Here is a 24,244-nt window from a genome sequence, read left to right as displayed (position 1 = left end):
GTTTGTGACATAAAAGATATCTGTATTATATGAGCACTACGGCTATTTAAATGCTATAACATACTTTCTTGTAATATAATATAATACAAATTGTATTTTTCTTTATTCTTACGTACATTTCTTATATTCGATTTTTAAAATTTAAATATGTAAACAAAAAAATTATAGCTTTTGTACTGTTACTGATATAGTTTTGAATAAAATGAAGTGAGGTATGCCCACAAGGTGAAGAACCTCGGTTTGTGTTGCGATAATCAGCATGTTAATGAACAAGGGTTAAATAAAACGATTTATAATTTCAGAGCGTTTATTTGACGATGATCTTAGTAACTAGGCTTCTAGCGTTATACACAAGCAAGCCTATACAGCTAAGCACTACCAGTTCAGTAATTAATTCTACGGCTACATCTTTGGTTGTCTTCTCCGTTATGAGATCGACGGGTCTTAAGCTATCTTTACTTATCTGCAAACAATAGAATAGCGTGGTTTATGTGACGCAAGCTTTATCGATTAAAATATGCATATATACATTTCTTGAACTTTAATTGTTCTCGTTTTTTAGCTTGAAGTATTGAAGCGTTGTTTTTGCATTATAAAGCTTTTAAAAGCAGACTTGAGCTTATTGTGCTAGAGCGATTTTGGTGTTGGATTTAAAATATAAAGGCGAATGTAAGTAAAAATTTGTCTCTAAAGGATTTTTAGGGTGCCCATCAATTATGTCAGAAGAATTTCAAGTCTTTTTGGATGGGGCTTAAATCATTGTCAAATCTGTAAGAGTTTTAAAATCCATTTCCCTTGATGTGACGTCATACTTATTAAATTGCCAACGCTTGTGATGGCACTTTTCGAAGGTCTCGTTAGTAATACTTATGATGTTAACTTCCGAGCCTTAATATTCAGAAAATCACTTGCATTACAACCCCCCTCAAGAGTGCTAAGGTATTAATAGATATAGATCGAGTTCGCAAATATTCAGTTTTTTTGGTCACATATAAGCTTCGTTTTTAAAGCATTTAAAATTTTAACTTGTGACGTCACAAGTCTTACCCCCTCCCCCCATTACATAATATCACCTTTTGGTGATATATTCCCCCCTCTTTAAGTTGAGACTTATTTTTCATGATCCATATAGTGTAAATTTAGGTTGTAATCACTGGAGATAAATTTTCTATTTGTTAGAGTCCTCCAAAGTGTTAAATTATTAAGAGCAACAGGTTTATTTTATGACAGACGAGCTTGTAAACTTATTCCACCACAATATGCCCTTCCATCAGGTTTAAGATTAGTTGGAAATTATTTTATATCAAAACAAGATAATGATACAAAGTGTATGTTGAAATTATGCAGGTTATATGTAGAACATAAAAAACAGCTCGGATTTCAATCCAATTGAGCTTATTTGGCAAGATTTTGACAATGGTGTCCCTCCTCGCAATAAAACTACAAAAGGATTTTACAGTAAAACTGGAATAACCTCTAACAAGAGACAGTGTGACATTGATTGCTTATACTGTAAGGCTGGTGAGAGAAATAATAAAATGCAAGGAAGGATTACAAGACGGAGAGACTTTATATGAACGCATTTTGTTACATAAACTGTTGATATTTTTTGATTTCATCTCTAGGTATGAGTGTTAATAAAGTATTTAATTAATAATTAAACCTTTTGCTGTTTATTTTGTTTTTTATATAATTTTTTAATTTGATAGCGGTATTAGTAAGCTATTGGCCAGCAGCCATATATATATATATATAGGTCCTATGTCTATATCTGACCTTAACATGTATCTTTTTCATAGCATTCGCCTCTCTCCTGATACTGTTTATGTTACAGATCATCTTGCTGGCTGCCTGCTGCAGTCTAACCATGACAGGTGAGTCGGGTGCTTCAAACTTCAATCTACTTTGTATTCTGTTGAAATCTCTCAGAACATATGTTAGTGTTGACTCCAATATGTACAGCTGTTCCAAATGAGAGCCGAGTATGCTGAGACATTCAACAATACTGAAAAAATATTTGTAACATGTTTAAAATACATTACTTAGTTTATTACAAGGTAATGTAATGCTATAAATTTAAAGTAAAACCATTTTTAGATCTAACTCTTTTCAGTAATTCTCATTAGAGCTTTTTATTTGATACCCACCCATATTGTAGGATTACATTTACAATTATTTTGCCAGCCATTTTGGATGCTCCGCCATCTTGGTTTTAGGATGACGTCATACACCTGACTATTTATTGACAAAATAGCTAAGCGTGACTACAAAATTATAGTTCAATTATTTGAAACTATCCTCTTTGCCAATCCATAGGATAGTGAAACATTTTATTTCTGTGTGCTCTACCTATATTTTTTATATCTTCAAATTGAGATCGCAATTATTATATATAGGTAAATTTTCAATCAGAAAATTCAAAAATTTTAAAACTATTGCGAAACTCGATCCAAACATACATACAATAACAAGGTTAGACAAGACTTGAGATCTAAGATTTTCGCGAGTTTTATTCATTTAAATGAAACTAATATTTTTCGGATAAATTACGCGTGATTTTTATTATTAAAAAAAAAAAAAAATACATAATCCCGACGTTTCGGTTACTTTTCAGCAAGTCTGACTGCTCACATCTCGTCTGCCCTTGCTCACGGTTGCTGAAAAGTAACCGAAACATCGGGAATGTGTAGTTTTTTTTAAATAATAATATCCGCGTAGTTCATCAGAAAAATATTAGTTTCATTTAAATTAGACAAGACTCGTAACTACAACATGAGGTCGTAATGGGTTAAGCTGGGTTGAATTAATATTATAGGTACATATTTAAACTTAAACGGGCTTTTTATATGCTAAAATATGTACAGATATATAATATAATAATTATTCCTAAATTCTATGAAATACTCTATGTTCTATATAAAAAATTTAAATTTTCTATACGTTTTGTTATTATTATTTTTAAGGAAGTTTTATTAAGCGAAAGTTCAGTTATGTGTGAAGATCTGATGAGACGACATCACTTTAGTTAATTTAAAGTATTTACATAATTAAGTGTGTATATATATATATATATATATATATGTATATATTTTGATCAATCACATTGATTTTTACACTCCAATTTAAATAATATACCTGTATGGATCACCACGTCTCGTTTGTAGACCAGCCACGGAATTAACCTTCCAACTCCTCAAATGGAATCCACGGATACCTTGTTTAAGCCTCTGTCTCTCAAATGGTAAATCAACACCATATTTTATCATTTCCTTTTCCTCCATGAGCAGAAAATCTCTTAAATTTATTTTTATCTTATCAAATACACCCCTGAGTCTATCACAATTCATACCATAGAGAAGATTTGATATTTCATGAGCGAACTTCGGTCTGGAAGACAATTTGATTTGTTACTGAGTTAGTCTAGATTAAAACAAAGCATAGGACATTAATTAAAATAGTGCAATTGTCATAATTTTATTGTTATTTTAAATACATTCTATTTTAAACGTGTACATATAAGAAAAAAAAAATGAACAAAGTACAAAATATATAGACAACACACATACATACATACCATTATATATACTATTACAATTTTTGTATACAAAAATCATATAATACATATCTCACTTGCTCTCATCCCTTAGTCCTGGATAAAAATCATGCCATGAGGACAATTTGCTCAGGAATCCTTTTTGTCTGCTGATCTCCTTTTCCTCAATCGTTTCATCGTCATCCTCACAGGTTTTCTCATATGCTGATATCACTGAATGGATGTGAAGGTAGTCATGTGAATATGCAATTTTGGCTGGGGTTCGATTTGATATATCCACTATATTCAGCCTAGCTCCCTTTTTTAGAAGCAAATCCAAAGCTTTTGGCCGGTTGTGATGGATAGCCCAAAATACTGCCTGAAATGAGAAATAAAATTCTCAAAATTTCATCTTTAATAGATAATACTTCTAACTATTACAATGCTCATAGCATCTCAAAGTGAATTAAGGTAAGTGAATTTATTTATAATTATACTCATCACTGGATTTAAATTTTATATTTAATTTAATTATTTATTCACAACTGAATAATGTATCCCAATCATTCATACAGTAATTTAAAGTGACATAGGAGCAAACCTATTAATGAGAGAAGCATGAATCGCTTGAAAATTTTGTTCTGTCAGAAATTAAATTTAATTTAAGTACTTTTTGAAAAGATATTTCAAATATATACGACTACAAAAAAAAAATGAAGTCTTTATTTATAAGTGTCATTTTATCTTTGATTTAAAAAAATATATGTCTGCTTTGATCCTTATTCACAAAACGTTGATGTACTATTTGGGAATTGCAGCAAAAATTGTAGAGAATAGTGATAAGTTAATAATTTTTTTGTTACAGATTACATTGTGTTTTAGATCTCTACTTAATTAAAATAATATACATAACTAGCTCACCGTCCAACCCTGCCTATCTCTCATTTCGATATTGACATTTGTATCCACTAAGAGTTCAACTATAGATTGCTTGCCGCTAATTACAGCCTTCATAAGAGGTGTAACGCCATATTTATCTCCAATATTCAACATACAATTACTTTGTATGAGATTTGATACAATATTGTAAGCAGCTGCTTCGTTTGAAGTACTGTTCAGACAGGCCATCATTACAGGTGTCATGGAGTCTGCTTAATTTAATAAATAAAAAGCTTCAGGTTAGTAAATAATATTAAGTAATTTAATTGTCACATGTGGGATGAAATTGTGGTGGTAGAGCCTAGCTGTGGTCAAGTTACTACAGCTCGAACATGGGCTGGCTCGACCACCCTCTCACAGAAGATTGGCCTGAAGTAGCATTTCATGGGTTCATTTTGTACGATGAGTGAGAGAGCCGTTTGTCCTTTCCCCATTCCCAGCCTTTCCTTATTCCCATCCCTCCCTTTTCCTCAACAATCAAGATTGGCAATACATCCGCAACATCTATGTTATGGATGTCCCGGGGTGCTGGTAACTACTGCCCATTAAGTAGGCCATCTGCTCATTTGCCACCTTCTCATAAAATAATACAGAAGTATTATAATCTGATTGTGACTAATGTTGTGGCAAAAAATATTTATATTTTTTTTGACTTGGATATGTTGAAAAGGCAAAAGTTGTTTTGAAAACAAATTTATTTACCTGCATGAATATTAGGGTCAGCTCCTTTCTCTAGTAAATACTGCACTACTTTTTCATTAGCAAGAAAACACGCATGTAACAAGGGTGTCCAACCAGTTTGAAGTTTTCCATTCACATTTCCTTTTAATTCTTAAATAATAAAACAAAAATTTTAAACTGTTATTCTATGATGATATTTCTTTGATACATAGTAATACAAGGTAAAAAAATTGAAAAATAAACTATTTAGTTAAGTAATAATATATTTTTAATTCATACCAGAGTTTATTATTTTTGAAACTCCGTCAATGTCACCTTTAGTAATCGCTTTCTTTAACTCTTCTTCTATATTTTTCCTATTATTTTCTAAATATTTTAGGTAATTCTTGTGTACAACCTGTATATAATATGTAATTTAATATTTTTTACATTGCAAATATGTAATTACATATTTTGTATGCGCTATATGTATATATAAATAAAAATAATAATGCTATTATTTTTATATTTTATCTAATAAATGCTCTTATATATTTAAAACATAAATATTCAGTTGGCTAAATAATTTGTAGTTACCATTTTATCATAGTATCCATCGCTGTCGGAATCATCATCAGAAAAACCTGCAGGTCTAAAATTTGCCATCTAACTTATATTTCAGTAATAATTATTCTACAAGAAAATTTTAGGAAAATCACCTAAAAACGGCGCAAGCAGTATTGATTTAAAAATGATGGACTTTCAACATTGCCATTGACGGTTAGTTTTTGATGCGTTCAGTTTATCAAGTTAATCTTCTTTTTTTTGTAAAGTGTTAAACACATCTTTCTATTTATACTTTAAAAGGTTTTATCGCCTTCATATGATTTGTTTTTCATCTTTTGACACATTTTTTTGTTCATAAGAAAATATTGAATTGTATAAAGTTGCTCTGGAAATATTATGTTTTCTTTACATAATCTGAACAGAATTAAACATTTAAAAATAATTTAATCTATTGTTTATAAAGAATATAGATTATTTAAGCTTCATTATTTCCGTTTAAAAACGTATTATCTAAAACATCAAGAAAATAATGTATAATCAATCCTTTTAGGTTTACAAATGCTAATCCTCCTTTGTGCTTTACTGTTCTAGTTCGTAATTAACAAATCTAGGTAAAACATAAATATAACATTTCTTTTTTCGCTTCTTTTGCTTTTTTACGAAATTTCTTTTTAAGATTTTTATTGACTTTAAAAATTGAAGTTGTTTTAGTTGGACTGATTAATTTAAATGTTAACGTCCATGAATTCTATTTTCTGGGGTCCATTTTGAACATGCTCTGGAATATTGTAAAATTGATTATAAAATATTGCAAACATAAGGTGTGAAAATTTAATTAGAGATAAAAAAAAGAAAGGCGGGACCATTATTATGCTGTGACAGTACCTCATGAATTTATAGTTTCACTGCTATTTCGGTCAACGTGTAGTATCAGTGCCAAGTTTTGAAAGATTATACCGAAAAAAGCACATAGGTGTGTATTTTGACAAGGTTATACTGTATAAATCTCGCTCGAAGAAACTAAATCTGCTTTCTGATCTAGGGTAGACAGTATTCCTTCATCAAGATCTTTGATGTAGTAGTAATGAAATCAAGCTCGCACAGTTCAACATCTTCGGTGATCTCTTTTGCACCTTGTATTAAAATTGCTGTCTATCAAACGCTTTCACAAGAAATATACTTCAAGGAAACGCGTTTGCAAATTGATTACGAATCTATCACGAATGTTTGAGAAATGAGCGAAGGGATCATTAATTTTATCTAATTTGTAGTTTCAGCATTTCAGGAGTAGGGTTGCTGCTGCTAGGTGATGTCAATAGTTGAGGTACTACGCGAAAAGATACTTTAACGGTCTCAGTGTGGAGAATTTTAAACAAAGCTTTAATTGACATTGGTGACACTTGAGAGGGGAGGTAGAATATACGTGGAAGATCATCTGCGTGAAAAAATAGAAAAGATTCAAACTAAGGTCCTAGGTAGGGTCCTATTTCAAGTCTCTTGAATGTGGCCTCGCTGATAACAGACCTACTTGAAAGGGTTCGCTAACAGCACTTAGAAAAGCTAGGTTTCTACTATTTCATTACCATAATATCTAAACTTGTTCTTTAAACTAGTTCTTAAACAGGAAAGTTAATTTTTACTCAGATAATTACTAAAAAATATAAGTATAATAATTACTTAACATTTTATCGTGTATAACAATAAAACATGAACTCTTACATTTTATACGTTTCTTAATCATCATTTTTGACACCTCGGTAGATATAAAAGTATATTTTCAATGACTCATCCAGTTAATAAGGAATATAGAGAGAATACTGTAGAGTGGTTCTCAGCTTGGATGTTATACTTTGCGTTGGAAGGTAAGGATAATAGGCAACAGTTCCAATTAAGCGACGAGGGCGTTTGTTAACATTTAATTAACGTCAGGGAGCTATTGTGTCGCCGTCGGGTTCCGGGGCCACCGAGGTTCGTCTTGCGTCTTGATGAGCCCACAAGTCATAGCGTTTCGAATTACGACGGATGTTTCCATGAGTAATTCGATGAATTGTAGCATGTGTTGTACATCGCTTGTTTCATTCACTACTTACTGTTAGACCATATACCGCGTGAGGCAATGTTTTGTATGCAAAAAAAAACAAAGACAAACCGTCCCTGAAAGTAAAAAGCTATCCTTGCATTAGTAGAAGGCGATTTCGCACTGAGAAGCGTTGCTTGCTAATGACGCGATGCCTTAGGGCAAGTACGGCGTTAACACGACTTCGCTCACTCATCGGAACCTGCCCAAGTATCCTTTTTGTTAAGATTTATTCTATTTGCCGCTGTGAACGAACATGACAACAAAGAAAATTTTAATTGGTTACACAGCGATGAAGATAAAAAACAATAAAATCTGCTTCATTGTTATGAAACAGAAGGGCTTACTATATACAGATTTGTGAATAAGTAAAGTGTATCAGAATATTCTATACTGATTTGTTATGGTTTTTGTTACTATCAATGACAATGATCAATTCATCAAATGATTCAGGCAAGATTCCATATAGTATCAAATTGGCCTATATGTTTACCCGTTTTGATAACGTTAATAGAATATATAATAAAATTATTTACTCTAAATGTTTTATGTATTGCGCTATCATGGCCAGCGCTTAATAGTAATTAGGTTATATAAAATACTACCTCGCAATTAGCGACAGCTCCCGCAATAGAAACTAAATTATAAATCTGTTAAAAAGAAAATATGTTACCGAATGTTATTAGGATTTTTCTATGTGGCTAGGAAGGTATGAGATTTGATTTATAGCAGCGGGCCGAGCAAGGCGCGCTGACCGCTCGGCCGCTTCGGACGCGTTATTAAACTTTTCCCCATATTAAACATTCCGGAGACGAATACATTTTATTGTTGCCTCGGACCGACGTCAGAGGCCCCTACAAAGCGAAACTCAAAGACGGCAATTGCGAAATAAATTGAAAGCAATTTGATATTGCGTTGTAAGTAGGTAATAGCCGACAGTCCTCAACCCTATACGAGTTAGATTTAGAAAACTTTTTGCGGATTGTTTGTGTCTGTCGTTTTTGTTGGATCTTGATGTCGATATACTCTTGAAATTACTTAAGGTAGAAATACTGAAATCATTGTATCGTATATGTACCTATATTATATAAATTCCTGTATTCGGAAAATTTTCCATAACATATCCTATATAATGTCATTCATTATTTATTATTTTGTGTCAAGCAGTTTATAAACGTTCATAGCAAAAGTCATAGGATTATTAATGAAATTTGGAAACCATGTATTATCTGTGTTTTTTTAATGAACATTTCAGCAAAAAAAAACATAAAAGTAAGAAAAGATTATCGCAAAACATTATAAATTATTAAAAATATATAATCGTAGTAAGTCAAGGGATGTAAGAGAAATTGCTTGTGAATTATTGAGATGGACTCATTGGCTAAGTGATTGGATAGAGCCATTATCTCGTATCTGTTGATTGCTATATACATGAATATAGACTTTATATAAAGCATCTATTAAGGTTTCATATTAAATTTAATTGCATAGCTAACTAGTTTTACTTCCGGTTTCAATATTATCATTTCATGGATTATTTTGTAGATAATTATCAGCACATAATACTGAATGGTTAAGGTGATTTTTTTATTAAAGTTAAAGATATAAATTGTAGTTGAAGTTTATTTTATGTTATGGATATCTTAGAAGCTTTTCTTGATTAGAAACCAGAGGAGGTTCTTTATCCTTTTCCGACAGACAGTTATGATTCTTTCCGTATAAAAGGTACATATAGTATTAATATGAGAACATAATATTGTTAGACGCGAGAGAGTTACGAGGTAGCTTCCATTCAGTGGAAGAGATAATGCTTGCAGGCAATCACATAAGTGGATCAAATAGCTGTAGTCCATTTGGATAATGAAGTAGCGACTGTAGTCTTGCTGAATTCTTTTATTGTATAGCCGTTATATAAACGACCTGTGTTTAACTTGTGTGCCTGTGTGTGTAAATTATGTGGACCTGTCGGACTCACCGCACTTCGGTAGAGGCATTGTCTTTCTTGGAGTTATCGGAAATAGTTCAATGGTTATTTGATAATAGTTCATGGATATGTTGGATTTATTAATAATTTATTTTACATTAATTCATATAATTCAATGAAAATGTCCCTCTTTCAAATATTATATAAATTTTATTTATGTACCTTTTATTATATACGTTATTAATATGAAAAAGTTTCTACGAAACATTTTTTGACTGTGACAACAGCACTTTTTTAATGTGGAAGTTTTGATGTCTATGTAAGTGAGTAAACACGGCCATTACGTAGGTTAAATTTGATTTTCATTTGTTCTCAAATGTTATATGGGTTGGTATCTGTTCAATCCATTATCTCGGCACTGTCCAGGAGCTGTTAGGCTCACAACTTGCCGACACACATTTTCCATTTCCCCCCTTGTCTTCAACGTCCCAGTTTCGCCTCTTCCATAATTCAATCCATACTGAATCCATTGTCCTTTGAACATTCTATCAATATTAAGTAAAACTTAAACTCCTAATACCTACGTTGTTATTAGTTTATGAACACTTTAATTCGGAGACATATTTGTTTTGTTTTTAAATAACATATATCAATACAAGCATGGCATATTAAAGTTTACGTAAGTAATGTTTGGATGTATCTATTGTTTTTTTTTTTGCATAAATTGAATTTAAAAAAGATTGTCGTTTAAAAATTCGCTATCTAAATTGAAACATCTTTCGCTATATCCACTTGTTTATGTGAAGTTTAAACCCTAATATACCTTAAATGCAATATGACATTAATTTAAGTGTTATTCCATAACAGTTTGTATGAGCTGGCGTTATAGCCTTCGTTCTATCCAGTCTATTTGGGCGAGATCCATTACTTTAGAGTGGCGGCAAGAAGCAATCTCATTGAATGACCGCCCCCCATACCACTACCACCTACCACCCAACATCCACGCCAATCGGAAAATATGCGTGTTAAATATGTATGCGCTGTTAGATGGCCGTAAGTGTATTAGATTTTGTTTGCTCTTTCATTCTGTCAAGTAGTTTGGTTTGTACATAAACAACAAATATACATTCGTTGCCTATCTCATCCAATATGACTTTTGATTTAATAAAAATGTTGCCAACAAAAAATATATAATACAATTTCTTTATCGATAACCAAATGAATCGATAGATAATCACAAACAAATCCTTTGTTATCTTAAAGTCAACGTATAAGTTTCTTGTTGCATGAGATTTAATAAGTTATATCTAAAAGTTGGAATGCACTTCGCACGAAGTGACTAGACTTTTCCATTAGAGGCAATTATCAGGCACAACAGAGGATTCCGTGCTTTGTCGGGCAAAACCCATCTTCGCGACGGAACCTGTTAGAGATAACGTCATAAAGTCGCCGAAGCAAAGAGCCGGACTAACATCTTTGCTGTTGCGATGCCCTCACCTCGGGATAATGGACCACCCCGCGCCCCGCGCACCCGACCCCCCCTACACCCCTCTGCGAATTTACTTAATACTCAATACAAGCTTTTAAGTCTATCTCGACTAGGGATTGCAACATCCATAAAATATATTACATCCAATATTAATATTAAAATTGTAGTCATCTTACAGATTTATTGTTATTACTTATTTTAACTCACACTATGAAAGGTATTATGAATTTAATTCTACACCGTTATATCCTATTTTGGTACATGCCAACAGAATATTTTATTTTAACGTTAGCAGATATGATAATTATGTTGCAAATCCGCTAACTAGTTTTCTAGAAACATTTCTCATTTAATTAATTTCAAATATTTAAATGCATATTACTAAACGTTGCAAAACAGACATTTTATGGTTGCTGGAGTTGTCTATGCTTTCGTATTATAGGATATATGTAATATTGGGTTTCGAAAGGTTTGTTGCTTATTAAATTTAAATGAAAACACCCAATTTAAAATAACATTTCGATCTCCACCGATATAATAGTTAATTTACAAAAAAAATGTAACCTTGATCCACGTAAATACCAACAGTCTCAACGTTTCCAAGTAATGTTTACGTTAATTATTCGAACCTATACTAATTGTACCCAATAGAATTGTATAAACCTGAACGGTTGGCGAAATATGTAGTTTATGCCTAGAGGATGCGTGGTAACGTGCAATCCATAGCGACGTTGCAGGAAGCGCATTATGTTATGTGCGAATAACTGATGTTAATTAATTTATTATAGCAATCGATAATCGGCTTATGACGTGTACCTGAATTATGGTGTATCAAAATTGGGGTTTCCAACTCGCCATTGTATGAGACTGTGTTCTGAGAGGACTCATTTATATGATAGCGATTCGATTATTATAATATACATGGTAATATAAATTTTTATGACAATTATGTCAAAGTTAATACGTATTTAAGTAGATTGATGTTGAATTAATCTTTTTTATTAACTCATACGCAATTTATTCAAAGAATTAATATTTAAAAATGTCATATAGAATGGATTATTTATCGACAGGAGCAGGATTCGAACCTGCGATATCCGAGATTTCACCTCCCAGCCGCTTCACGTATTGCGCTGTCGTGTCCTAAACAAATGAACCGATCTTTCTACACATATATATTCCAAACGTCATATTTCTTTAATAACAATTTTTTAATCAAACTCGGTTATTTTTATTGTAGCTAATAAATAGACTGTTCGATATTTTATTTGTTTAGTTTATGCATCTTAATACAGAAGTGATTTTCTGATACATACCTACACTAATGGGATAATACAATATTTAAAATATAATTAAAACTTTATTACAAAATTTTTGTTCTGATGTCAATCTGTACAAATCTTTTAATTTTATTTCTATGTATTATTGTGTACAGAAATGAAAATCAACAAATTTATTAGTCATGTCTTATAAAATGTTTGTTGATTTATATATTAAGAACTGATATCATTAATATATTATATTTATTTACATTTACGACTTAATTATATACATTACAAATTTCTCTTATATACTAATTTCCCTTATTTTATAATGTTATTATAGTGTTGGTTCTAAACTTTTTAGCGATGATTATAAAATAACTTAAACTTATGAACTTCTGTAATTTAAGGTGAGAAATAGCTTAATGAAACCTGTAGTTTAGAATTTAATTAAACTTTATGTATGACATGTTATGATTTCATATTTTCCCGACACAAAATTTAATTACTGTCATCCCACGTAGGAACTTCTTGTCAAGAAGCGATTGCATTCAGGCAACAGGAAATTAATACATTAGACATTTAAGTTTGAAGCTATAAAAATTAAGATGGAAGGATTATGATAATCATGTATTTGTATTACGTTCAGTAATGAGGTAATAATTAAAAATATTATCGTGTTTCATATATCAAAGTAAACTTCTGAACGCAAAATAATTCGTAGAAAATATAATCGTTATAGCTGTAAATTATATTAATCAGCACTAAATTATTCCCATCCTAGCACGCAGTAGTATGTTTGAATGATATATGAATGATATTTGAAATGTATTAAATCTAAATATCACTAACATAAAGTACCTACTAGAAACCTTTGATCATAGTTTTGTAAGTTATTCACATATATCTGTCTACAGTATGTTTACTATTTCGAGTTGAAATAAAAACTAAACAATTAAACCTTGCGCCTTAATTGAACTGAAGTATGTTATGTCAGATAAGGAATTTGTGGTACTCATTTTATTTCCATATAAATCAAATGTACAAAGTTTTTTACAAGAATAAATACAAAAAACTTGCAAAACAGATAAATGCTTATGGTTTTCTTATATAGGATTTTGTTATGTTTTATGTAATTGGATATTTGAATGAATAATGTGTTAATGGGTCGTTGCCGAATCTTATAAACGTGTCAAAGCACTAATGGACCAACGTTGATGGTCCGTCACTCTACATTTGACTAGGCGGCTTTCACGTAACCACTTACGTAATTCCTGTGAGCTTACGCTATAGTAATCTGTCAATTTGAAATACTACTGCTCCCTGTCCAAATGAAGCGTACATATTTTGCTAAGTGCTGGTGTGTAAAATACTATGACAGATTTACAGCTGTAACTGGTATTTATAAGTTTATTGAGCATTAAGCGTGTAAGTATTAAGATGTTTATCCTTAAATCTACATTGTTTTGAATAAAAATAAAGAAAAGAAAAATTGTCTACATACCGAGTGGATCTCAATGTTCGTTTGATGGGTCGTCCCTAAGTAAAAATGCGATATCTTTTTAGGCTTATGTCTAGTGTTGAGTGGGTTCACAAATGTCGCTAAAAGGCTGGACGTCATTGTTTATCCGGGCAACATTAGGCGGGTAACCGGACACGCGCGCTCTGAGTGCGCTACAAGTATCCGCTTTCAACTCATTACTGCTTGGACGTGGTGCGTGGGAAGCATACCCCCAACCCACACCACGCCTTTGTTCTTCAAACCCTCATGTACTGTTCGATCTCCCGAATTCCGATACGGCCCGATCAAACCGCAAACAATGCGTGTTTTGTATTCAATATAAAGACGCTTAATGTTTTTAATCTTATTTCTTATATTTGTTAGTTTTCTACTTCGATTAGTTTTAAAATTTATAATAGAAATAAACTAAATCATTGTAATCACGAAAAATAAATTATAGGGTAATTAAAAATAAGTGAAATAGGTTCATCGTAAGTTTGAAAGCGATAGAAGTAGGAGCGAGAGGTGAAACAGCTAAATCTCTCTATAACCTACCAAAAGACTTTGGCCTGTCCAGAACTAATATCCATTCACTCTTAGAACGTACTTCGAATTCAGCCTCAGTAGGTTCTTTTAAATTTTGATAAGTTGAGAGAGGAGCTTGGACGGTAGAGGTGAGCGTTTAGCGCGCATTATACAAGGGCCCCTTAAACCTACACCTGAGTCGCATGTCCCAGGCACTGTTAAAGCTCATCTTCCTGCAACGCGACGGGCTCGGCACCCGCACGCTGAGTCCATGGAATACTGAGCAGTTGCGTCTAATTTTTTGGATAACGCTATCAAAATAGGCTGTAAATGGAAAAACAAAATCATTTCCGTGGATACATTTATTACCATAAAGTCAGACTACTATAATACAATCAGATAGATTAATTCGGGTATAGCAATAAAGACGATTGTGACCTCATATCAAAGTTAATCGAAAAATAAAGTGACACCAGTAGATATCTTAATCAAGTGCCCATTTAGAGTAATAAAGGGCGAGGCGGACGGTTATGGAACCCCAAACTACAGCGGAGAATGTTTGTAGCAAGCATAGCAGTTTAGATTAATTAAGTCTATCGCCAGGGCAAATTGAAGTATGTTAGTAAAATGTATCTTTAATCGTGACAGTAACAGGGTACCTTATTGAATTTATAAAAACTTTACCGCCCTGTTAAGATAAAGGAGAGGAATTTAAAATCACAGCAAAACTTCGAATCTGGGACATGTATACTTTATAGCCATATGAAAATCCGAGGAAAAGTAAAAAAGAATTGTACCCAAAAGAAATCACAGCATGTCCGCGGCTTACCGACCTCAATAACATAACCGTTTGGAAAATTGCTCCTCGTGGTGCCCGGATTAGCTTTATGGAACAATTCATGTATGCTTGTTCTTTGGTAATTGATACCAATTTCCCCTTCATGTTCGGTTAACTTTTGATATAAATACAACTTAAACACTCCGTTCTTCCTGCTTAATTTCTTCCGCAAGTATACTTAGTGTATACGTTTGTGATATTTTAGTTTAGTCTTGATTTTAGTCCTTCAAAATTCTGATGATATTTCTTTCGGTTGGGTAGGCAACATATAGATTTTTTCTTTTACATTCATTAAATATAAAATATGTGAGCGGTATACACAAAATATTAAATAATAGGAAAAGGCAACAATATTTTTAAGCAATTCACAAACATTTATATATTTTGTAATAAATAAAGGATGGGTAATCCATCAATACTATTAAGTAATCGAACTAACAGTATAGTCAGAATTTTTAATAATTTCTTATTATATTAGTTTATAATAACGAGTAAGTAGAAGATTTTTCAAATAAAAGAAAAATACATCCTAGCCACTAGTTCCTGGCACAGAAACTTAAGAATATTGTACCGGTTTTTGGGCTTTAGAACATGAAAATTGATACGTAATTTGGCCGAGGGAATCAAACATGTGATTTTTTTTCAATTATATACTACGATTCTTTGAAAACTTCTAACTGCACTTAACTACACTGTGCCTTTAATTTAAATATAAAGGGATAAATTTTTGCGGTATTATTATAATATTATTAGAACTTGTAATATTTTAATTAACAACTTGAATCAACAAACTTTTAATTGTGTAATTAATTAAAATCTTAAAGACCCGAGAGTTTTATCTTTTAGTTAGATACAAAGTAAGCGCAAATTAGTTTTTTCCTGACGCAGGCCGTTTTGAATAGTAAACAAAATGAATAGGCCTCCCTAAGTAAAGTTTAATCCGTTTTTATTACAAAGAAAAGAAGTAATTACTCTACCCTTACCGCTGCAGAGGGTTGGAGTCCACCTAAAAATTTCCATAGATTTATCATAACCAAATTAAGTTTATAATTAAAACCAGGAGTTCTGTATAGGTTTAATTTAAATATGTAAATAATATTCCTTATTATATGAAAAAAAAAAAATCTTATCAGACATCTCTCGTTTGTGCAAGATGGTATTAAATTAAAAGCTCTTTTTCATCGATGCGACAATAAAGTCGTGAGGTGTAAATTAAAGAGGCGTACAAATAAGTTTTTTCATTTACTTAAGAGTTCAATGTGAAACTATAAAATTATTCTTAGTTTGAGTGAAAATTATTTTAAGTTGAGTAATTATTGAGTATTATTTTTTTTTTTTAATTATAATTTGACACTAAAATTATGTTATAAATAAAAACTTTTCGATTTAACGTAACAAATCAAGTGAAAGTTATTGTTTCGTGTTTTTTAAAGAAATAAAATTCTTTACAATTATGTACATCGTGTGTGAAGAAGCTTTTACAATTATCCCCTCCAAAGGGCGTAATTATTCCATTAGCTGTGCAAATAATGATAAATCATCATTCTAACACAATCGCACTGTATGTTTGTGTGTTCCGTATAACAAATAACAAAATTATAATTGCGTGTACCTAGTAGGTTCTGTGTTTAAAATTATTAGTCCGTATAATTTGTGATTTTGTTTTTTTTTATTATCTTCTTACCATGTGGAGATGTTTGTTATTTTTACACGCAAGAAAGTACAGAAAAGATTTTCATTTCAATACAGTCATGTTTGTACCTTAATAGATTTGTAAACAAATTTGTTTAAAGCTTGGTCCATAGGAAGAAGATAAAAGAATATACGGGAAGTTTATGGTGCGGAATATAATCTTAATAACACCTCTACTGGGTACGAGTTAAAAGTAATATGAAAAATACAAAGATCCTATGTTTGAATGATAGGCATGATTGCTGTCATATTATCTCCTAATCCCGACACAAATAAAATCAATTTGGGACTCGTAAGGCAAAACCGACTCACCTAAGAGTCCCTAAAAGCCTCGGAGGCGGGCGTCCCTGTTGCCCGTCTAGTTCGCTTGTGCCCGTTTATAAACGGTTTTATTGCTTTTGGAGCAACCGAACATTATTAAACTTTTCCAATTTCGATTTATCACGTAGCTGTCGGAATTTAATACCGCCCTACCTTCGACGGAGGCGATCGCCTGCCGCCTGATTACAATACACGTCGTTAATAATACCAGCGGAGTCGGCTGTGTTTCTGTTGAGAACGCATTCGAGGATTACGGAGTGATGACTGCAAATAACGTTTCATATAATTCAATTATAACACCCACGTGATGAACGCAAGCCTCCGCAGTCTCAGTATAAAGAATCAGATCTTATTAAATTCCTTTATTTCACTCGCGTATGTTTCGGTAGCGAATTTCTTAACAAAATGAAGTCTCATATCAGCACGGGTTAAAATTATGACGCTAAAACTGAAGGTTATTGAAAACGTGACTTACATTTATATGGGTCATGTGAAATGAAATTTCATAGGTAAGTAAACTGTATTTTATTAACAGTAAAATAAATATATTCCAATCTTTTGTTAAAGCGTATCGGAGGGGGCCATGAATAAGAATAAATGGTATGATATATGACGCGTGCGTATTTTGTCAATTTGTGTAGGGTGGGTGCAAGGTGAGAGCGGAAGCGGTTGCGGACGCACCGGCGGGAGCGGTCGCAATGCAATCTACTCACATTCATAGGGCCAATCAAGCACCAACCCACTGCCACCCGTTAGCGTACCTCCACCCTCCACAGAGACGGATCAGCATACAATACAAATACTTTGGATTTCCATTACATGTTTATAATTTACTCGTGAATTTGCTGTATTTACAGGTACATTTATATAAAAAAAATACACAAAAATTAACACTAATGGAGTATTTTATTAAAAAGATAAAACATTACATATGGCAAATCAGTGTTCCGATCTCAACGGTAATGTAAATAATAATTTAAGTACCAGTATATTTAATCCGTGTAAAGTAAAAAAGAACAAACAAATAACTAGTACCACACAATTTCGATACAAATGAAATTAAACATTAAAGAAATGGCAAAAAATCAATTTAGGTAATGGAATCAGTCAATTATTTTCTCATATGGCAACATTGTACTTTATTTACAGATCAAATGCGTCCCTGTTCTCCGAGCTCACGTACGACCGCTCGTAAGTTCAATGGAGGTGTTGATTAAAAATATTTCCCATGTGCGGGTGGATAAGACCCAATTGGGCAAGCAATCAGCCCGCGCCCGCGACCGTCCGCGCTAATCATGCGCTTTCCGCTTTCCACACTTTGTACTTTTTGCCACCTTTATATTCAACAAATTGCTTATTTGTTGCCAGTGTTGTAAATTATCTTGTGTTTTATGATGTAGTTTAAACTAGAACTTTTTTGTTTCTATTGCTGTTTGATCGGTTGTGTTATCTGTGAATAACGGATTTGATTTTTATTCTGTAACTAGATTATATAAGCAAATTATATTTTTGTCTGAATGTTCTAATCCCTTTAAACGAACAAGTTCCACAATCATTAGTAAATACTTCAACGAAAATACGAAAGTTTGCAGGTGTGTTGTTATGTTTATTATAAAACTTAAAAAAAAACACACTGACCAAAAGCCACACTGCTGGTATGACGTTTTTATATTTAGAAAATGAGTTACGCTCCCCCTACAAAAATGTCTTCTTAGATTTTTTGTAATAATTACATACGTAGACCTTTGGACTTAGTAAAATATAATTTGATGTGATCAATTTTTTTTTCCGTTTATGGCTATAATATAATTTTAGCGGCTTTATACCAGTCAATAAAAGCCGTGCGCTAAGCTTCAAGAGTTTAAGGTAGTAGTGAATATTTGATAGCATAATGTTGCCAGACTATATAAAAAGACTACTAAGTTTTTTAATTGTTCTGAAAGAATAATAAAAACATAATCTTATATTTTATTTCTATTGAATAATAGAAATTATATGACAGTTGACAATTAATGTTTAAGTAATTTATACTTCTTAATTTGGTCATATTAAAAATGTTAATTATAATAAAAAAAATATCGGAGTTTAGAAGCATATTATTTTAAAAGTAAGAAACTATTATTTTGTTTTTTTTTTTGGCTTTTCTATATTTGTGTATAGATATTGCAATGAAATTAAATCGTATAAGGAAAGCAGGAGGGTTTAAAGAGGTCTTAATTGGAAGTTACTGGTGAAGCCCTATCGGTTATGTCGTAGCTTTATGTCTTCGTTTTTGATAAAATATGTTGCCAGTGTGGTGACTAATAGGAGAACATGTGGTTAATTAATTAGTTAATTATTAAATAATTGTGTCCAGACTTTCATCGCATTAGGCACTGAAATAGCCCAAGTGTATAAATAATAGCATGTTTAATACTTACGAGGATGACATAAGCTGCAATTTCCAAGACTAAGATAATGTCTAAAATTAATAAAATAATTTTAAGAGGACGATCGTGGATCTTAAAAAAAATATTCATTTAGTTCGATGTATTTATTTTATTTTCAGGACATAAACAGCAATGAGGGACAAAACCACGAATTTTAAGGGATCTTTACATCATTTCCACTGCTATATACAGAAAATACTTTAAAAAGCAATAACTACAGTACTACCAGTATCCTTAGATACATATGTATATAATCTGGGAATATCCTCAGTGGTCTGTTATTTTTCCTCTTAACGAAACTAATTAAAATTATATTATTCACTGTTTTGGCTAAGTCATTTTACAACAATGTTCTTTTCTAAAACTCCTTTTTTTTTGTAGAAGCGGTGTAATTAAACCTTTTTTGCAAGAAAAAAATAAGCATGATAAAATATTTTGTAACCTTTTAATAATTCGTTTTATTATATTATCCTTATTAATTTTGAGAATAGGAAAATAATTCTGTTTGTATTTTATCTTTTGACACCTGTATTGCTGAATAGTTAAAAAAACAAACTATTAAGGTTGTTTGGATCTCAGAGAAGGACATAGGTTTTTTCAAATTAAGTTTTCAAGGGCAAGGCTGAGCACAAACGCTAGTATCTTTATTCCTATGCCTGAGAATGTCGCCATTAGAACCTTCAAATATGTATATGTTATTATTTTTAAGCAACCCAATTAACAAAATTTAATTTTGTATTAGAGTTTAATATATAAACATACACGTATTTGATATTTTTTTTGTATTCTTGTAAATATAACCACATTTCGTTTCAATGGAAAAATTCTTCTTAAAAAACGCAGGCGCAACCTCGTAGAGATATTTGTGACAGCAGACATAAGCCTTTCACAAAGTATGCCGACAAAACGATGAATAAATACTTCTGGATATTTAATTGAAGCAATCTACGGTCTTTTAAAATCACCGCTGAAAATATTGGGTTTCCTAATTTGATGTCTATTCTATGGTGAATTAGGTTCTTATTTCAGTAAAAAGAAAATGCAAGTGGTTTTTTTTTGTAAATATTGAAACAATGTTTAGTTATGAATTAATTAAAATTGAACATAAATAGATGGATGTGTAAATGAACATGTTTAGTAACAGAATGGTCTTAATATGTTTTTAAATAAGTTCCTATTAATACACTATCAGCCAGTGAAAAAAGTTGAAAAACGACTTGTAAATCGATCATTCTGCAATAACAAGTATCGATATAATTATTAATTCAAACCGATAAGTGGAAACGATACATCGAAATTCTATTGACACAGAGTAAAAAACTGATCCAGAAAACGATTGCGGTTCTAGAGCGCACACATTAATACAATTATTTCTCGTAAGAAAAGCAAACAACGTTTGAATTATTGCGGTATTTTTTTTTTTAAATTCATTAGAAAACGCGCTCACGTCGTACGGTACGCGTACCAATGTTGCGCAGCGCTGGTGCCAGGGTTTTTTGCGCGCCACTCTGTCTAACGAGATCGGAATAACCACTTGCCTTTTTAAACCGATTAAGGAACACAAAACATAAGAATAATAAGTATTCCGAATCACGACTAATTAGGCCCTTACATGGGCTTAATTATGATAAATGGCTAATCATGAGCGTTTCCTCTAAAAAATATCAACCGTCTAAGTTATACTATCGTAACAAAAATGTATATTGGTGAATGTATTAGCATTTATGAATATATTACGTTGTCACGTATAAGTGAATGCTTTCTTCCAAGTATTCTCTTGTATTAAATTGTTATCTAAATCTTTTAGCCGTAGTCGTCGTTGCTAAAAGTTCTTCATGGAGCCAAAGAGAGCTTCAATAAATTAAGTCGTGTACAATTACAGAAGTAATTAGCAGGTTAGTACCGGAATTCGCAGGATACGATTAGGAGTCGCTTATTTTATTGATGCACCTACTTATTGAAATGCCGATGTCAGTTTTTACGGATGCTGCCATCTTAGGTGCGCCCGCGCAACTTGTAAACGGTCCAAAGCCATATTTAACTTATAAATGTGGTAATACCTTTTGATCCGATTTAATTAGCAACGTTCCATTTGATTTTACTGTTATATGTCGGAGATATTATCGCTGAGACAGTATTATGGCTTTAGCTTGCATTTGCTTTCTGATGTCCTCGGCAAAGGTAATTATCATTGAAAGTTTTTTATGTCTTATACTCTCTATATACATAGTATATATTTGATGAATAATATTTGATTTGTTTTTAAATCGGAGTTTGTTTTTATTAAATCATTTTTGAATTTGAAGTTGGCAGTATGTTTTTTGGATTTTAGAAATATTTTTACATTACATAACATAAAATATTGATATTTTCTTTGTCGACATCATCCGTTCAACAATTACTTCATCGGACTCCATCAATTATGTTTTATACAACAAGGATACGATTAAAATTGTCGCGCCGCATCATTGCTGCATAGACCACCTTTATAACAGTCCAGTTTCTTCTATAAACGATTTCTTGAAAATGTCAAGCTAACAAGCGGATGGAGCATATTGTAACATTAAATTATAATCTACGTTCCTTGCAATGACAAACGGAATGCCCTTGCCAATGTTATATATATTTTTTTATCCATTTAATCGCTTAACACCTTTTTGTTGGCTGGATGAACGATTGTGCAGTTCGAAAGGCGATTAACAATCCTAAAAGCATCTCAGGAGGTATGTGTAATTTCTTTCTTGGTTCTCATTAAAAACAGAAGTCGACTAAAAGGTAAACTTATGTATTTAGTAATAATTTTCTTTCACTAAATGGATGTATATTGTTTATATTTTAAAATTCGAATGTATGTAGTTTTAATACCTTAATTTTTTTTTGTCGCCGGTCGATTTTTGCGGTTTTATGGATTTGTTTATTATAAACCTTAAGACATAAATGAAACCAGAATCGTTAATACATATTACTAAGTAAACTTTTATGACATGTGAATGCATAAAAATACTTGTTTTAATTTTTGTTTCTCTTATGATTTTGGTGCTCAGTATCCATTAAGAGAGCGTTTCTTTTACAATAAAATTTTGATAAGCGTACCTTTAATGTTTTTCGGCAAAAGTTAAAGAAAATTATACATTAATAAAGTATAAATGTAATTGATTTATAAATTGAAAAAAATACGTCCTTTGCTATTAAATTAAAAAAAATTGTAATCTTTGGATTTCTTTTAAGTACCTAATCGAGTGAGTTTTAATGATTTTTTAAAAGGATTGGTGTATGATTAGGAAGCGATAAGATTTATCGGTCTTAATTACCAAGAATATAAAATCAGATTTAAAAAATTGTTTTTGCGTTTTAGTCGATCAGAATGAAATTTTGATCAATATTAGTAAACGAATAGACACAAGTACTTTACGCAATACACATGTATTTTATCTAAAAAAGATGAGCTTTCCTTCACACTTTTATTCTATTTCTTTATAGAAAATTAGATTTCAATTTACTTTTTTGACATGAACATACATTTTAATCCTCTTTTACGAGTTAATTAATTAATATAATTAACGCAAATTACACATGACGTATTCACAAAGCGGACAATGAAAAGATATTAATTAAGTTAGATTAGAAATAGCGTACTGTGAGTGGAAAGTACAGTTTAAAGCTACAGCCACATGCCTAGAAAACAATTAAAGTTTAACAATGAAAAGGCAACACACCAACGCTAAGCGGAGACCCATTGTGTCGCTATGAGAATTAATCGAAGTAGTCTTGTGTGAAAAAGCAGAATATCATTTACAACTGTGTTTTGCTAGCGTATTATTTAAATTGCATTCTGTATTAAAGGATAATTGTTTCTTTTTGTGTAAACGAAACATGTTTTTTAACATGGTTTTCATTGAGAAGATTAGAGGGACTGTTAATTAGGGCGTTAATGAGCTGCCTTTCAAATGAGTACGAGAGAATTTTGATCGAGTTTATCTATGACTTTTTTAATAATATTAATATTTAATTGTTTCGTTTATCATAAACAATGTGTTGTTATATAAAAGGCGAATACAGCGCCGTCTCGCGGAGCTGACGTTAAAACTCGATCGAATGGGTCGCCCAAGTGACTTAATTAACATAGAGCGTGTAAGGCGACGCTCACGGCCGCTCTAATTGCGCGATTATTCCTCCACGACGAGTAACTGCTGGATGAAATTTAATTAAAGTTTGTTGTTCAAATAGATTTAATTAAAGTAATGTTGTAGCGAGTGCTCCGTCCCGCGCTTCTCAATCCGTGTGAGTGGTGTGCAACTTTTCTAATTCATTACTTCTCAAAGCGTACCCGTGACGCGGGCTCGCTTAATAATTTATAACGTGTACTTATAGTCCACTTCGTGATATTTTATTTTTTTTATTTATCATTTATTTTAAACCTAATTTAATTTTCTTATATAGTTACAACAATGACCTCAATTTTATTACGGCATATTTATACCTTTTTAT

At 31.8% G+C, this 24,244-nt stretch overlaps 2 protein-coding genes across 3 annotated transcripts in view; both read right to left on the bottom strand.

The window, feature by feature from the left end:
* The window catches only part of LOC116766496 (muscle LIM protein 1), a 179,256-nt gene that overhangs the window by 70,726 nt on the left and 84,286 nt on the right, over positions 1 to 24,244 (bottom strand). The gene's annotated exons all lie outside the window — the stretch shown is intronic.
* LOC116766464 (ankyrin repeat, SAM and basic leucine zipper domain-containing protein 1) lies at positions 290 to 5,885 on the bottom strand. Of its 2 annotated transcripts, none has more exons than XM_061522986.1 (8): positions 5,729 to 5,885; positions 5,432 to 5,549; positions 5,174 to 5,302; positions 4,454 to 4,683; positions 3,631 to 3,911; positions 3,136 to 3,387; positions 1,777 to 2,005; positions 290 to 463 (listed from the first exon to the last, which is right to left on the bottom strand). In XM_061522986.1, exons 1-8 carry the CDS (start codon positions 5,795 to 5,797, stop codon positions 308 to 310), a joined length of 1,464 nt encoding a protein of 487 aa, XP_061378970.1. In that variant the 5' UTR covers positions 5,798 to 5,885; the 3' UTR covers positions 290 to 307. The 2 variants fall into 2 exon arrangements, with proteins under 2 accessions (XP_061378970.1, XP_061378971.1); XM_061522987.1 differs by having other exon boundaries at positions 4,454 to 4,680.

This window comes from Danaus plexippus, chromosome 15 (genome assembly GCF_018135715.1).
Source record: "Danaus plexippus chromosome 15, MEX_DaPlex, whole genome shotgun sequence".
Lineage (NCBI taxonomy): Eukaryota > Metazoa > Arthropoda > Insecta > Lepidoptera > Nymphalidae > Danaus > Danaus plexippus.
This window is presented reverse-complemented; position numbering and strand designations above follow the sequence as displayed.